We start from the raw sequence: 17,207 nt of genomic DNA on the forward strand, positions 1-17,207 counted from the left end.
CATTTTTTATATAAATTTATGTATCGGACGGGGCTTGTTGAACTAACTGTGACACTTCCATATAATATCTACATACCTATATGAATTTTATTCAATGAGACCACAGGTCGGTAATTTCGGTTCATAATTGATGTGGGTACCAAATAGTTAACCTATCCTGTGCGTGTGATTATCTTTTGATTTTTTTAAGGAGTTATTTTTGTTTAGGTTGTCTATTTTTAGCGCATGTTTTAATTCCCAGATCACCTTCATAACAATAAATAGAAGTCATTAAAATTTTCATGATAAAAACAATTTTATATATATACATATACTATTTATTGCATTTAATATAGATTTTTATATATCTAAAACATGATCTTTGGCACATCTGATTTTACTCCACAATTGCAATTAGTGTAACTTGTAATCATATCACATATATCAGCCCAAAAAACTAAAAATTACATGAATATATGACAGACAAAGTTGTTATTACCGAATCCCTTTGTTTGACATAATTATTGAAAGTCATAATGTAATGATAGTCATATTATCATTAGTCATAACTCTGAAACCGTTAACTTTTCAGGAATTTCCTTAGATTATCCTATAGATAGGTTAGGTTAGGTTAGGTTTGTTTTATGGCAATCCTGAAAAGTTACGCGTTTCTGAGAAAAACCAAATTATGACTAACGAAAATGCGGACAAACAATACATTATGACTTAAAACTTTATGGGAAACAATAGAGACCCTGTTATTACATCTATCCGATTGTCGGACGCTTTCTGCTCCACAGCTCAGTGCAGCGGTCTTGTTGATGGTCACCGGGAAACTACAACTAGTCACAATTATGTGGCGGATCCGTGCCTTTTGATTTTGAGCCTTTCCAAGGAAATGATATGACGCCCAAGGATTTTTTGCTCACGTTCACCCTCTAAAACAAAACAGTCACATTTTAAACAATACTATAACCTATGTCCCTAATTACTAACCTTGCTAATAGCTACCAGAGTTCTAAATTGCCAGCTAAAACAATGTTAGAATTTACATCTATGATGAATTTAGATTGTAATTTTGGACGCGATAGGGCGGCCGTGCGACTTAAGAGGGTGGTAAGATTAAATTTATATATTTGAATTTGGCAATAGTACACTTATTTTATTTATAGATTAAAATATTTCTTACCTTGAAATAATTGTTGTTTCTTAGTTTAGTACAATGGATTAAACTTTAACCGAGTCTGAGCGGAGATACTGTGCGGTGGATTTTTAATTTTAAAAATTAATCAATAAATCTATTTCAACAACATAAATCGTTATTTAATCATTTTATATGAAAATTGATAGTTTTGAAAATGAAAATAGTTTTGCGTCAATGACTTTGACAGCATTGACATTGCAGACTTTTGTCTATGTTCTAACCGGCCAGACCCAAGTGCAAGGCTTTATGGAGGGTATATGTGCCTCTGACCTCCATAGATTTTATGAACATAGACAAAGACAAACTGAAATAGGTAATAATTTATATAAAATAATAATAATTTACATATGGTAGTGTGACATAAATCAAAATATTTGATAAAAATGATTTTATTTGTCCCAAAGTTGAATAGACAAAGTCAGATAGGAGCAATGTTGCTGTAGCAAAATATTTTTATATTAATAACTGGTATCTATTTCCAGAGCGTCAGACCACACATGCGCAATTATGAAGCGTCATATCTTTCTAAGGAAGTCGACAGGCCTTGGTCTGAATAATCTGTATCTGAAACTATTAGAGCAAAGAGGATTGGACAATAGGGTTGTTTCCATCTATAAACCTTAGGGCAGAATTGTATCCCAATAAATTCTTTTGGATTATAAGAACATGTTAAACTACTTTTAGGGGACCTGTAATGACCATATTTTTGTAAATATTTAATTTAAAATATCTTTTGGCACACGTCACGTGACCAAACTCGAAACGTCTTCGAAGATCCTGATGACGTCACAACTCTCGGATTGACACTGTTGACAGTTAGGCGATAAACAACAAATGACAAATGTCAGTTGACAGTTCGTATCTTCTACGTGTGTATGTAGTTAAGTGTCAAACCGTAAACTGTGTCACACAATTTTCAAAGAGCGTTTGGGCGCGAAAGCATCTGTCAAAATATATTTTGTTAATTTAACATATTTAAAGCCGTTTTCAGTATAAAAATTGTTTTTTCCGGCAACTTTTAGTTGATATAGAACGTAATACAAGCGTTTCAAAAAATTGGAAACAACCCTATTGTTGACAGACTGGCTGGTTTGAATCTTGAGGGATGTTTGAATGGAATGTGACGGTTCTCTGTCGAGCAAAAATTATAATTGTCAGCGGAGGCTGATTTTTGTATTGAGTTTTATTTATTGTGTTATGTAATAGTAATTAAAGTGTTTAACTGTATATAGTGTTTTCCTGAGATTACTCTACAGGTGAGCGAAGTTCTCACAGGTTATGGGAAGTACGATTTCCAAAAATCTGATCGACCTTGATTCTCCCATCGGACTGCTAAACAATCATTCTTCTGGCGCTCTAGATCAACTTTTTACTATGTTGGAGCATGGTTGGAGCTTAGAAATATTCTCAAAGCGGTTAAAGACTCCGCCCCTGGATATGACGGAATCCCATATTCTTTTATAGCCAAAGCAGGGGATAAATTCCTTAAATATTTTCTAGACTTGATTAACTGCATCTTACTTTCGGTCCATCCGCCCTCATCCTGGAAATTACAACTGATTATGCCTATTCTGAAACCAGGTAAAGATCCTAATGACCCTCGATCATACCGCCCCATAGCTCTATCCTCAGTCTTAACAAAGATTCTTGAACACCTGATAAAAAATAGACCCGAGTGGTATGTAGAAAGCCATAATTTGTTACGAAGATCTCAATTTGGTTTCCGAAGGGGAAAAAGTACAATGGATAGTTTAGCCATTTTTACTTGCGATATCCGGCTTGCTTTCTCGAAACGGGCTTCGATTGTTGCTGTTTTCCTTGATGTGAAGGCTGCCTACGATAATGTCCAGCTCCATATTCTCAGGGAAAAATTCCATAAGCTGAGTATACCAGCGAGGCTGGCCTGCTTTGTGGGTAACCTCCTTTCTGAAATGCAAATCTCTTTCCGGGGTAAAGACCCCCAAATTAGCTCTTCAAGATTGATATGGCGTGGACTGCCCCAGGGCTCCGTGTTGAGCCCAATGGCGGGTGTACCTAAATAAAATAAAATGAAAACCATACCATATTTTTGTACCTAATTTGTACTATTTAGTACCTCCTTTAAAAAAAATTGTACCTCACGGTACTTAAAGTTATCACCAAAAAACAGGTCACCCGCCGTCCTGACAGTCAGAATGGCGGGTGTACTTTATTACGCCATGTTCCCGTGGTTATTGATAAATTCTATAAAAGCCAAATTTTTGTACCTTTTTTGTACCTTCATATTCAATTATAATACGAGTCATTTTATTTTTAGTTTCCAATTTTTACTCATTTTATATTTTGCTTAAGTTCAAATAACTCAGTAAATCATGTCTTAAAAAGGTTAGGCGCCAATTCAAAGAAATCTTCCTAAAAAAAATCATTTTTAGACATGATTTTCTGAGCTATTAGAACTTAACAGATTAAACATTAAAGGTACTAAATCCTGGCGTAATAAAAATAATTGTACCTTAGCGTATTTTCTTAAAAATTAAATCGATAACTTGAAAAATTATAACGCCTGCAAAATTGTAATAGCAAGCAAAATATAAAATGAGTAAAACTTGGAAAGCACAAATAAAATGACTCATATTATAATTGAATATGAAGGTACAAAAAAGGTACAAAAATTTGGCTTTTATAGAATTTATCAATAACCACGGGAACATAGCGTAATAAAGTACACCCGCCATTCTGACTGTCAGGATGGCGGGTGACCTGTTTTTTGATCATAACTTTACGTACCGTGAGGTACAATTTTTTTTAAACGAGGTACTAAATAGTACAAATTAGGTACAAAAATATGGTATGCTTTTCATTTGATTTTATTTAGGTACACCCGCCATTTTGACTCTCACTATTATTGATTCAAAACTGAATGGGTCTTTGCACTTTGAATACCTAATTAAAAAGTGTGAAGTGTGAAAGTGTTCAGGCGTTTGGTGGGGTGCTCACCCTATTTCGCTTAGTTTAGTTTACAACGCTACAGTTCGCAGTATTTTAGATTACGTTACACACTTGTTGGTGCTGGAGAACAAATCCGGACTATGTCAGTTAGATCGAATACGATCAAGAGCTCTAAGAATTATCCTGGGTGCAATGAGATCTACTATATTGCTTACAGCCGTTGTTGTTAATCAGCGAACGAAAAAACAAAGTACCCTCAACACAAGCCTTATCGAGCTTACTGCGGGACTTAGTTAATTTGTGTAATAATGTCATATTTATTTATTTTATTTAAACCACAAGGCAACTGGTTACCTGCTACATAATATTCCTTCAGGATCCCTGACCTGCAGACGTAACTCAATTCAAAGATTGAATTAGATTGATGGCCAGAATATTAATATATTTCGAAGAACTAAGATTCTGAATTCTGTAAGATTATCAGAGAAAATCATAGACATTCGCGTGTATCGTCGTTTGCCCTAACATCTACATTTTAGGCATAAAATAAATTTTGGGTTATTTACTCCCACCCCAAATTTACAAAATTAAACAACAATTGTGTGCCTGATCATTTCACTTATTTATTTTACTTTCTCAAAAACACATATGCCCGTACTCAGTTCACAACACAATGTATTATCTTAAGCATAGTAAGTTAGACTATAATATCCGTATTTACAGTTTCAAGGTCGTAAGGTAAATCACATCCCTTATACTTGTCTTCTTTTACTGCTTTTCTGACAACTATGCCCCATAGAGGATCTTTACACAACAAATGAGGATTGCAAAAAAGAATGACAGCAATTTGGGCTCTGGTCAAAGCCACATTCAAGCGTTTAGGATTTTGGACAAAACCAAGCGCATGTTTTCGGTCGTCTACTAAATAAGCCTCGGTCGACCTTACTGTTGATATAAGTATGATTTTCCTCTCTTGCCCCTGAAATTCTTCAACAGTTCCAATTTTTGGTTGAGGTAGCCCCATAGATTCGAAAAGAACCCGGAAGTATTTTGTCTGAAAGAAAGAATAAAGTTTAGCCATTGCAAAAGTTGTATGAAAAATGCTATGATTACTCTTAAACTTTAAATAATTTCCTTTAGTGCATTATTACTCGTAAAGCCGCGTGTAATGGTGTTCATAAAATCAATAATAATATGTTAGAAAAGTATGCATAAGTACCTGGGCTATATAAGGTGTGATAATTCCAATATCATCGGGTGTGATATTCCTCTTGTAAAGTTTGCATGTCATGAGAGCCACCATGGCTGCCTCTTCGCGATTGAACCACGAAGGGCTATCTTCTGCCCTAGCGTTCACTCCTTTAATGCCGTATACGAATACACCCCCCTCGGTTCTCTCTGATGAGTCAAATACTTCCGAAACAGTGTTTATAGTATCGGAGATCCATGCTTCCTCTCTGCTCATCTTAGGCACAAGAGAGGCGTCATAAAACATCTGACTCGGCAGTTTTAAGACTTCTTCTAAAGATCTATAGTTGTACTTCAATTTGGTAACCAGCTTCTTATTAAATCCATCCTCATAAGCTTCGAAATCTCTTTGGTATGGGAAAGTCTCCAAAATCCGAGACAAATATGACTCATTCATGTTAAATTCCATGCAGTATTTCGATAATATCACAGGCCCTAACTGTTGTGGGTCTCCAGCAAGAATGATTTGACCATTGTCTTTGTCTGTAAAAGTCAGGGGTATCATTATTTCTGGCTCCGTTGCTTGTCCTGCCTCATCAACGACGACATGTGTAAAATGACCGCGTGGTAACCCCATCTGTGCCAGCGTCCCAATGCAGAAACAAGTGCCGATAGTCACACGATGTCTTCCGATGAAAGATGTCTGACAATTCAGGTTCACTCCATCTTTCCTAACTTGATAGTTTGGCTTAGAGGTTTCCTCCCTCGCTATGTCCAGCGTAGCACAAAATGGCTTTATAACATCAGGTAAGTTTTCAGAATCAAGTAGATAATTGGCTATGAGTCGAATCATGGAGCCAGAGAAACGATCTCTGTATTGAATCAGCCTTTCAGTAATAAGATTAGCTGCACTATTTGATGGTGTCGCAACTAGAATTCTACTATCCGGTATAACGGAGATTATTTGTAGAATCGTTTCAATCACAGTGATCGTTTTACCTGTTCCAGGAGGTCCATAAATGCAGTATGGCATGGGACGACATTCTCCCAATAGAATGTTTGTGACTGCAGCTTTTTGTCCGGGATTAAGGAGTTTGTTAAACCATTTAATGTTGCCTATGTCATGAGGTGACACCTGCTGCGAGCGAGTCACAAGACGCGATGGAAATAGTATGTCAGGGCCGAGATTTGAAATAGCTAAATTGAGAGCTTGATGAGCTCTTCTGTAAGTAGATCTATTGAAGTGGAACTCTACAGAAACGTCACTCCCTGAATAAATCTCGTGAAACTGAGGATTGAACTTGAGCAAAACCAAATCCCCTCTCACTACGTGAACATAACCTTCAAAGTGTGAGGAGCTCCAAGTATCTTTAACAATCACTCTATCGCCTTTTATCAAGCTGGGTCTTCTTTCGCATAATCCCTTTATTTCAATCCCCAAATATTCCTGACAGTGGATCAAGTACACTTTAGGCATATCATACACTCTCATACAAATATTCGCTTGTATTTCCTCCATGAATAGCAATGTATGCCATCTGTCGAGATAGTTAGTAATGTTCAATTCTTGGCATAAACAGGGCAAGGACATTTCTATCCTGTCCACTACCTTGTCGTAATCATTACCATACACTGTTTGCTCAGAGTTTCCTAAAACAGCAGCCCACACTTTGTCAGGGATTGGGAAAGATCCCAGTCTAACTGGCACGAAATTCGGCGCTTTGACTAGCTTCACACCTGGGATAAAGCCCCTATCTTTATTTCTCCTCACATCCTTCATTCCATTAATCTTTTCTTGTTCGGACTTAAATCCAGAGTCATTCATGTATGCATTGTTATTAATCTGTTTCATATTGTTGTCTACAACATTAATGTTAATAAATCTCTTTACTTGAAACCCGTTGAACATGAATATCAAGCATTCTTTGCTACTTCCCAGTAACTTTGGGTAGCAGGTGATGCTAAACGAAACTGTGCGTCCGGGATAAACTTTCATTGGCCGCGTGAGAAATGGTTTGACTTCAATTTGGGAATCCCTCTTCTTGCTAAGCATGATCCACTTGTTGAGAAAATAGCTTTGATCACTGTTATTTGTGATCACTAAATTCATATTTTCACTTTGATGAAAGTCAACATTTTCAAATACTAGGGGATATGTTACTGAGATCCTTTTTTCCTTTTCCAGTTCAAGTGTTATGTTTTCCTCGGGACTCTTGTTGTTGTCATTGTTCTTGTTCTGATGGACAGGGCTACCCTCTATAATCATCATTTTTGTTACCCTCCATGTGCAAGCTCCTTGATTGCTTTCTATTGCTTCCACCATGACCTGGAGAACAGTAAAATATGGAATCAAAAGTTATAATAAGAAAATAAGTGGATTTTTTCCAAGAAAATCGTAATATTGGCCATGAAAAACAAGTTTATACGGAGTTGCGATTTACCATACAGAATTTTTTAGATTACTGACTCTGAATTTTTCAACATTTAAAGAAACTCCAGCACAAATCTCAACTTTACCTAACTAGGGTGATGTTTATTACCCTAAAGTCACTTTCACATTGGGATACTGTCCTTACTCACCTTGGCTCCTACTTGTGGCATGCTCCCATTTTGCACAGACTGCCTGTTAAAGAAGAACTGTCTATCACAAGTCCCAGACTCCCCGTCCCAGCTGGTGACTACTGTGCTCTTTACTTTACTTCGTAGTGGCTTGAATGAAAGCACCTTCAGTACCTGAAATAAGATGTTCATTGATCACTATTAGCATGTTTCATGAAGTTCCGTTTTTAAACATTTCCAATAGGCCCTTTTGTAAACACACCGCCTTGATATAGCCTTGGACGCATCAATTTTCTTTTAAAACTTGTCAAAAAACTGTTTAAGGCATAGTATGTAGAAGCAAAGAGAGATACGCGTCATACTCGTGAACGATGCTGTTTGTGGAGACCGGTCTGTTTGAGCTTACATGGGCTACCTACAGGTTATGTTATAAGTATGTAACTTTACTTTTGAGTGGCATTAAGTGAGACACTTCATTTGGTTCTTGTCTGTTTGTTAATTTCGTGTCTTAATTATTTATATAAGAATTCAAGCCTTGGAGACCATTTAAATCTCTAAGGATATTTATTTTAATTATCTTTTTATTTAAATTATATTTTATCTCTGACACTTAGAGACTTTTACATATCTAAAGAATTTTAATATTTGTTGTCATAGTTTTTTTTGTGTATTTTGTTATTATTTTTTATTGTAAAAATTTGAATGTAAAAGTGCCCCTATGGCCTATTTGCTGAATAAATGTTTGTTTGTTTTGTTTGAGAATTTTATAGGAAATAGAACCAGGAAACAACAGTCGGTCTTATCGCTACAAAGCTATCTCTTCCAGACAACCTTACTGTGGCTACAAAGTTTACTTTGACAATCCACCTCTATTTCTAACTCTTTTGGTATAAGATACTCTATGGTTTACAATTTGTGCTAGTGCTGCACTTTGGCAGCATGACATTACAGTAATACCCCATATAACCTAGCATTCTGAAATATTCAGAAATTTCACAAACACTGAAATGCAATAAATTAAATATATATTGTCTTAATTTTTTTTTGTTCTATTGAGTTAAAATCCCAGAGTCCATTATCTCAATTGCAAACAAATATAATCTACTTTTGGAAATTTCTTTCAAAGAACAATTATTCAATTTACCTGAGCAGCGGAAATATCAGCTGGCTTGTCATCCTGGTACTGCACAGTGCAAATCAGCTCTAGCCAGTCACCCTTCATTGGTATAAACGTTGCCTCCACCTCGTCAAGACTGAACTTCAGATCATTATCCTTTAAAAACACCAGCCTCTCCTCCCTGTATCCAACTTCCCCTATTATCACATGTTCTATCACTTTGAACTTATCCTCTTCCATGTCCATAGAATCTCCCCAGAATGGTCCATAGTTCTCTAGGACTCTCACTACTTTGATAGTTTCATTGTCATCCTGATATCCAAGGTATAGGATCTTGTCGTTAACACTGAATGTTAAGGGGGAAAGTGTTATGTCAAAATAGAGACTCCCGTCTATGAGCACATAGTTGTTGTCACCTGTGTATGTTATTAAACCTAAAAAATACAAATTGTAGTTTGAATCAGAGGATGTTGTTATCAAATGGTGATTATTTCTTAGAACATTTCATGGGGTTATCTACCATATGTGACCACGACCGGAAGAATGTCCCTGTTTGTCGCCTGCTTTGACAGGTTATACTGATAAAAATACAAGCAAATCTCATTCTTATGTCAAGCAACAAAGTGGGATGTTTTGCCAGCTGCAGTCACATATTATGTCCTATGGATTTCATTCCACAGCCAGTGATTAACAAAGCAGTAACAACTTTAACAGATAAAATAAAAAAAAATATTGTAAAGCTATAGATGCTGTTAATTAGATTATATTTCTTGTTGTGGTTTGGCTTATAATAAATTGCTATACCTGTTCTCTGGAAACATGCGACATTTCTTGGAATCTCCAGACTTTCTGGTTCAGTGTCATCTTTTAATTCTTCTTTCAAGCTCTCTATATCTAATAGTTGATCGGCTAAAAAACTTTCTTTTGAATAATCATCTTCTTCGGGTTCTTTAGAAAATAAGTTATTAAAGAAAGATAACACATAGGACAACATGTTTACTTTTGGCTGTAAGTCAATTATTGAATGAAACCTTTGTCGTAATCAAAGGCCCACTCAGTCACCTTTATGTATTCAAGTTCTTTTCTAAGAGCTTGAATCCGTTTTTGGTGCATTTCTTTTTCTTTTACCGACGTCTCTGAGCAGTTGCTGTTACTAACATCCACATTGTTTAGAGATTGGTCCAGTGCTTGGATACGACTCTTTGCTGTGCCCTGCAATTGTTTTAAAATACTTACAGAAAACAATTTGCGTAGTTTAATAGCGGATCTGTACATATTAATATGAATCTACACTTACTTGTGGAGTTTCGGGTTCCGACGGAGAATATGCAGACTGGGAGTTGTTACTCGATGTAGACATTACTTCTGATCGAATGGGATTAATTTTTTTCTTACTTCTTCTTAAATATTTCTTCTGGAAACAAAAACACAAAATCAGCAATCAATCAGTATCAGTACTTATGGTAACTTGGTAAGGATAGGTTAGGGGGATACATTCAGATACAATCTTACAAAAATAATATAATAAATGTATAGTAAAAAATCTTACAGACTCAGATTTATGCACGCTCGTTACTTGCTCGTCACTAAGAAGGCGAATGAGCACTAAATTCTGTTTAATATTCAATTGCCGATTATTTACATTCACTTATTGCATTTCCGTAGGAATTAATGAAAAAGTATTTTGATAGTTTATTCGAACGCACTTGCTGTCAAGCTGTCAAGTCAATGTCAAAAAACTAAAAACAAGTAAAACAACAAAACAATGCCGGGTAGGCGGGTAGACAGGCAGTCAGGCACTTTGTTCTATACGAATAAGAATAAATCGAGTATGAGTAAACGGTAAACAGTCTACAGGACAATAAATAAAATTATTAACGGTAATGGCTTCTGAGAAAAGGAGTGTAATTTATACAGCAAACGTCGAGAATCAAACAGATGACGATTTGTTACCAAAATGCTTTGAAATTGGGTCCGATGTGGAAATGAAAGAAATACCCAACACTGGTGAAGAATATCTTCTTAAAGTTGTAAAAGAACGTGCCAATGTTGCTGCAGTAACTGTGTGCGATAAAGACATAACAAAGTTTACCAAAAATCAATCACGTTTTTACAAAGAGGTAAGTTTTTTCTCAATTTCCTTAGTAAAGCTAAGCACATCACACATGAAGGTGAACCACAGAACCAACCCTAAATAAAATTACACTTACTTTATTTAGCGGCATTGTTGAGTTCCAAGTAATAATTTACGTTTTTAGCGCCTAAAACACCACCCTATTAGAGTCATAGTTCATTTACCTTTAATTGACGTTCATAAGCGCATTGTAATATGCCTACTTGAATAATAAACTATCTTTATCTTTACATAGTTTAGAGTCATATTGATTTTATTTTTCAATATATCCACTTAGCTTGTATGTATTTTTTGCAGCCTCCAAGGACAAAACCAGCACCAGATAAACTTAAGCCTACAATAGAATGGCAAAAAATTCAAATTAAAAATTTCACAGATGTTCGAACATACATGAGTAACATAATGGCTGAGCTTTCTAAAAGAAATTTGTGGAGTGTCAAAGTGAAAACAATAGTAATTCCTGATCAATCACTTGTGGGTTGGAAAGTATTTTTTATAGACAATGATTCTACTGTTACATGTATGCTTGGCCTTACTCCCCAACTGCTGGATATGGGTTTAGAAATGCTTACAAATATTATAAGAGAAGTCGCACCTGGGGACACTATAGACCACAAAACAGGTAGAAGCATGATCTTTAGTTTCTACCAAATAAAATCTTTCATCATCTGATTGCTATGCAAGAATACTTTTATCCAGTATTTATTTTAATTTATTTATTTAAAATTTGATTCAGGCAACAAGGCCCATATTACAAATACCTTACAGACTAACATACATATACATTTTATAAAATTACAACTAAACACTATTTAGGCGACAAGACGGCGTGGCTCCGTTGAATTGGCTGCTCTTGTGTCGGATTCGGCAGTTTGCCCCGGAACCTCCGAAACACGACACCCTTCGGCCAGAAGTCGCCAAAGCTCATTCTATAAAATAAGGTCATACTTTAATTACCATAAAAATTAAACATGTAACTTTTCATTTGCAGGTAGATGGATATATGCATTCTTAGCACGATTAACACACCCACCACTCTCGGAAACCATTAGTCTCCTAAGAAATCTAGCCAGAGCTTGTGCTGAAATTAGGTTTGTGTTATCTATATGCTATGTCCAGGGCCTGTACATGTGATACTGTTGATGGAAAAATGATATCACACTACATAGAGTATGATGCCAATTAGTCTTTTCATAATAATTAATCAATTTTGTTAACCTCTTTAGTTAACTGGTATAGATACTTGACAATTAAGTAGTACAAAAACGTCTACTTTCATCTTAGTGTTACTCAACTAAATAATTAGTTATATAAATTGCTGCCAACTTACTTACTATGTAATTCTAGCAATTTGCTGTATGTCATGTTATTAATAATTTTTATATTGCGTTAATAGGCATGTAATCATTTAGTGATCCATTATTCAATTGTTTCAGGTCACATATTAACCAAGAAGAAGAAGATGCCTCACTGAGGGCTGCACCTTTGAATCTATTTATTTGCATTGTTGCCAGGTATTTCGGACAGTTGGACTTAGCTGATTAGCATGATGATGAAAATGAATTTGTAGTTTTTATAGGTTTGTGTTTGTCTGAATATGATACCAATAATATACCAATTTCAGCACATCACTCTTGCACCATATAGTAGAATATGAAATACATCTTGTGAATCAATTGTTAATTTAATATTCTTTTTGGTATCAATGCCATGAACTTGTAGAACATCAAATTATTGGCGTCAGAAATATTAGATGATTGGATCCAGTACCTATCAGAGGAGTGTTGTTTGTTATATTCTATGAAACTAAAACAACAAAATAAAATATCAACATTCTTATTTATTTAAAATATTAACAATTAAATATACATGATACTAAAGCCATCTAAGAAAACTCCTGGTTATCAACATCAAATTGGACGCCAAGTTGTTTTCGGACGGAATCTTGAATTTGGGCGATGATAAGACTGTCTCTGTGGCTCACATGTGGTGATTCTACGAGTCCTGAAATAAAATAATCATTCTATTACTTTATACACTGAATTAAGCAGTGCCGTTTAAACGCCATCGACAATAAGGGCGGTTCAGTTCAGACTAGCGTCTTATACGAGCGTACGCGCTTAAAATTTACCTTCTTTGATACACCTCGCGACCTCAAGAGACTCGTAAACCAACCCTGCGCTGTTCTCGAAATTGTAAGGGATTTTGGATGTGTGCAGTGTAAAGTTCTCCACCTTGCCGTCCACATGGATTAGGCTATTGGGGAAATGGAACGGTTCTTCGAGCTGAAAAATATACAAGGTTAAAGAGGAGATTGTTGTAAAAAAAATTGAGCTAGTTCGATAGTTAAATGGAATTTTTTTGGAAATTTTTCTAAATGTGTTTTCGAGGTACACAGCTCTTTTACAAAAGAATATCAAATAATATACCGTAGCCCGTCCTTTGGTGCCGGTGACAGTGGCCTTATTCCACAGCTTCATGGTTGCGTCTAGATTTAAGACCGCCCGCCTGACGCCGCTGTACTCCAAAATTATGTGCTCTACGACATCCACTCCTTCTTCATTGAGGGCTCCAGTGGCTATCACTTTCGTTGGCTCATCATTAAATATAAACTGAGCTATTTGAATAGCGTAAACACCCAAATCGAGCACGGCACCGCCTCCTAGAGACTTTTTGCTGAAAATACAAAAAACGTATGTAAGGTTATCGGGGCTATCAAGATTAATAAGTTGTTGTAGTGATCATGTAGCATAAGAACATGGAAAATGGGTAGCTTTAAATGGGAATCTGTATTTCAGGGCTATCACTAAAACTGGTTTGAAATAGTTACCAAAGGTTGAAATAATCGCCAGCTTATAACTGAACAAGTGTCAAAAATAGGCAAGTTTACCTGATGTAGATATAAGATCAATGTATACAATGGTCGTACTCACCTTAATCTGTCAACGGTGGCAATAGGAGCTCCTAAGTTAACCTCCGCTAATTTGACCTCTCCCAGTTTTCCTGAATCAATCTCTTTCTTCAGCGATATATATGCTGGAGAAAACCTCGACCAAATAGCTTCCATGAAGAACACTTTCTTCCTTTTAGCGATGTCCACCAAGGCCTGCGCTTGCTTGGAATTGAGGCATAGAGGCTTTTCGCAAAGAACGTGTTTTCCGTTCTCGAGAAACAGTTTGCTGAGAGCGTAATGCTCAGGGTTCAACGCGCCAATGTATGCGACATCTGAAAAAGAGGTATTGTTATGTTTTAACGTGTTTAATAAAATTAGGTTTGCGATGCATTAAGTAAGGTGAGGGGGGCGAAGTGCGCCTACCTTTAATATATCGAAAACTGCTTAAGTATAGAATACTTAGGCGCACTTCGTTATATTTTTTTATTTTTATTGAAGAGACCACGGGTAGACCTTTAGTTATTATTTAGCAGTACTGAGTTACTGTCTTGCGAATTGCGAAATCGTCGATCTGTAAACAGTGTAGAGCAGCCTCACTTGCTCCCCAGGTCACCACAGTGAGTATATGCTCGAGCACGGCACATAGGAAGCATCCGTGCACTGCGGTTGGGTATCTGGCACGGAGGCTTATAGTTGGTTGTTGGCAAGTCAAACAGACTGTCATTTCGCTACCTCAGACCTCGTCTTCAAGCTGTTCACGTTTCATACAGCGCGCGTGATTTAATCAAACAGACCTATGACGCCACTGCTCTCCGCCATCGCCTTGTAAGAGTCGAACACATTCGAGATGTTGTGCAGCTTAGCGAACTCTTCGGCCCTGCTGCGATCCCGGGCTGCCACCGCTGCTACTACCTGCAGCATTAGTATCAATCATCAAGCAATATGTTCAGATTCAATAAGTTTTTACCTATCTTATTATTGTATATGCAACCATCATCATAAGTCCTAAGTCCCCTTTACAACTAGGTACCTAATACCTACTATACTTCGCGGTAGGATTTTTACCTGCTGTGGCTTGTGGCTATTAAATTGTTATTGTAAATACTAGTTCCAATAATAATAGATGATTATAAAATGATCAAAGTTACCTGTTCATTTCCAGGGTAAGAGTTAATCGCGTTCACAAAGTCACTGCTGATCTTACCAGCGCTCACGATACCCCAGCGGACAGCCATCTGAAAATTTAACCAACAGCTGGTCATTGGTAGATAATAGGGTCTTTTGTCCCAATGGAGACTAACGAGTGGGAATAAACAAATGGAGTGAATAGTCCGCGTCGACCCGTCGTAATAAACAACTTAGATCGGTTAGATAGTAGGCCAATCAAATTAGATCCAAAAAAGTTACTTATGAGGAATTAATTCCCAGCAAGCTAGAAATCATTTTAATACCTTCAACTAGTCCTAAATGTGTGTGAATCCCAGAAGGTTTGCATACATTTTGGGAGCCTTGGGATATATACATGTTTATTGCAAACTTTGATGATTTGAGTCTTGAAGGATTTAACAACAAAACGCCTTTAAGATTAAGCTCGGCCAATGGTCATATGTATTGTATGGACTTACGTTTACCTGACATGGCTATTTGTACGTTACGTAGAAACCTGAAACAGTCATGCATTTGACTTGCCCCTCCCCCGCAAAAATCGGCAGACTTTTGTACAGAAAATTACAGTCGAGGCGTCTCCAATTTTTAAATCCTCTAAGATTTGAGGTTATAATGATGAATTAAAATTTACATGAATTGTATAAATTGTTTGCTATTATATTTGACGCTAAAATATTAATCTGAAAGTTGGATACTTACTGTAACTGTTGGTAATACACGAGACTAACGATAAATGCTTCAAATAATCGCTGTGCTTCTATTTATACAACACTGATTTTTAGTGGATCGATTTGATATCTTCAATCTTGATAAACGACTGCTCTGCAGCGCCTACTACTCAATCGATAGCACTTTGTCGTGTAGGTATTATGTCAGTGGTTGTCACAAAAATGCTGTGAAACACGCTCTTCAATTACCTACATAAATAATGAGAACACTTCTATCTAAACTTCACTGAAGGATGACTGAAGGTCAATGAAAACGGCTCATATTGTGTAAACATATTACCGTACGTACCTATATCTACCGATAGGTTGTTGTAGGATGACATGATATAAAAAAAGTCCCGGTTATCAGTATCACACACGTAGAATGAAATATTCATTCACAAAATTATGTTTATTTTTGTTATTTATTTTATTGTTTTTAAGGGATAACAAACAACTATACAAATACAATCTACAAGGTGATACATTATAAATGTTGTTTTTATGTACAGCCAACAACGTTATCCACAAGTTACCTAATTATACACATAAAGTTGATGAAGGTAGGACAGATATACAATTTTACTATGCTAATAATAGTTTAAATGTATTTACAGTACATTTTTTTTTTCTGCTTAATACAGCATGACCCACGATTTTTGACCACCAACACATACGAAAGGTGAATCCAGGGCGAAAGTATTTCATTTGGATTATAGGATTTATTTTCAGAAGTGTGAATTTTAGTTTGTATCGTAGTGTAGGTACGGCACAACACAACCACATAGGATAAATTTCCTGAAAATAAATATTTTATGTTTCTTAGATTAGTTAGATATTATTAAGAATACTATTATCGTTTCGGCACCTTGTTTGACGCACTGGATGTGATCATGTCACAGATCGTTTCTAGCTCAACCCCGAATAACTGCTATGGTTGGGATGGGTACAAATTAAGATAATATACCATTGACATGAGTATCTGAGGACAAGCCTTACGGGCAATAAGAATGGGGCAGTTCAGCGGTGTCACGCACCATTCTTAGTACCCGTAAGGCCGGTCCTTAGATGTATGTCAATGTAATATACAGTGCTGTCGTTTTCGAATTATATGGCCAGTCGACAGTAAGTTTGTATATGTATCTGTTTTCGTTTCAGTTGGTACCTTGCGTAAAAGTAAATATCATAGGATGGTTGTCATTATCTAGGTTTACCGGGTTTACAGACTGACTTAGCTTTTGTAGTTTCGGTTCTGTGTTGCTGAATCAGTCAGTCAGTCAGGACACATACATTTATATATATAGATTTATGAAGTAACTGATTAAAACAAC

General features: G+C 36.2%; 3 protein-coding genes and 1 long non-coding RNA gene across 8 annotated transcripts; 1 reads left to right on the forward strand and 3 right to left on the reverse strand.

Moving 5' to 3' along the window:
- Nucleotides 1-294: 294 nt before the first annotated feature.
- LOC133519155 (uncharacterized) lies at nt 295-1,737 on the reverse strand. The gene is made up of 2 exons (XR_009799589.1): nt 1,169-1,737; nt 295-917 (listed from the first exon to the last, which is right to left on the reverse strand). It is a non-coding gene; the product is annotated as an uncharacterized LOC133519155 (long non-coding RNA).
- A 538-nt stretch (nt 1,738-2,275) lies between these two features.
- Nucleotides 2,276-12,792, forward strand: LOC133519154 (gem-associated protein 2-like). Of its 5 annotated transcripts, none has more exons than XM_061853113.1 (5): nt 2,276-2,439; nt 10,876-11,095; nt 11,407-11,731; nt 12,101-12,200; nt 12,546-12,792. In XM_061853113.1, exons 2-5 carry the CDS (start codon nt 10,961-10,963, stop codon nt 12,652-12,654), a joined length of 669 nt encoding a protein of 222 aa, XP_061709097.1. In that variant the 5' UTR covers nt 2,276-2,439; nt 10,876-10,960; the 3' UTR covers nt 12,655-12,792. The 5 variants fall into 5 exon arrangements, with proteins under 5 accessions (XP_061709097.1, XP_061709098.1, XP_061709096.1 ...); XM_061853114.1 differs by having other exon boundaries at nt 10,893-11,095; XM_061853112.1 differs by lacking the exon at nt 2,276-2,439 and adding an exon at nt 2,447-2,468 and having other exon boundaries at nt 10,893-11,095.
- Nucleotides 4,710-10,389, reverse strand: LOC133519149 (probable RNA helicase armi). Its single transcript, XM_061853105.1, has 6 exons — nt 10,273-10,389; nt 9,780-10,187; nt 9,003-9,409; nt 7,880-8,032; nt 5,331-7,625; nt 4,710-5,165 (listed from the first exon to the last, which is right to left on the reverse strand). The coding sequence occupies exons 2-6, from the start codon at nt 9,967-9,969 to the stop codon at nt 4,809-4,811; spliced, it is 3,402 nt and encodes a 1,133-aa protein (XP_061709089.1). The 5' UTR covers nt 9,970-10,187; nt 10,273-10,389; the 3' UTR covers nt 4,710-4,808.
- A 137-nt stretch (nt 12,793-12,929) lies between the features above and the next one.
- LOC133519153 (trans-1,2-dihydrobenzene-1,2-diol dehydrogenase-like) lies at nt 12,930-16,101 on the reverse strand. Its single transcript, XM_061853108.1, has 7 exons — nt 15,869-16,101; nt 15,151-15,237; nt 14,797-14,914; nt 14,043-14,334; nt 13,539-13,785; nt 13,241-13,394; nt 12,930-13,113 (listed from the first exon to the last, which is right to left on the reverse strand). The coding sequence occupies exons 2-7, from the start codon at nt 15,235-15,237 to the stop codon at nt 12,995-12,997; spliced, it is 1,017 nt and encodes a 338-aa protein (XP_061709092.1). The 5' UTR covers nt 15,869-16,101; the 3' UTR covers nt 12,930-12,994.
- Nucleotides 16,102-17,207: the final 1,106 nt, after the last annotated feature.

The sequence above is a fragment of the Cydia pomonella genome, chromosome 6, assembly GCF_033807575.1.
Source record: "Cydia pomonella isolate Wapato2018A chromosome 6, ilCydPomo1, whole genome shotgun sequence".
Classification (NCBI taxonomy): Eukaryota; Metazoa; Arthropoda; class Insecta; order Lepidoptera; family Tortricidae; genus Cydia; species Cydia pomonella.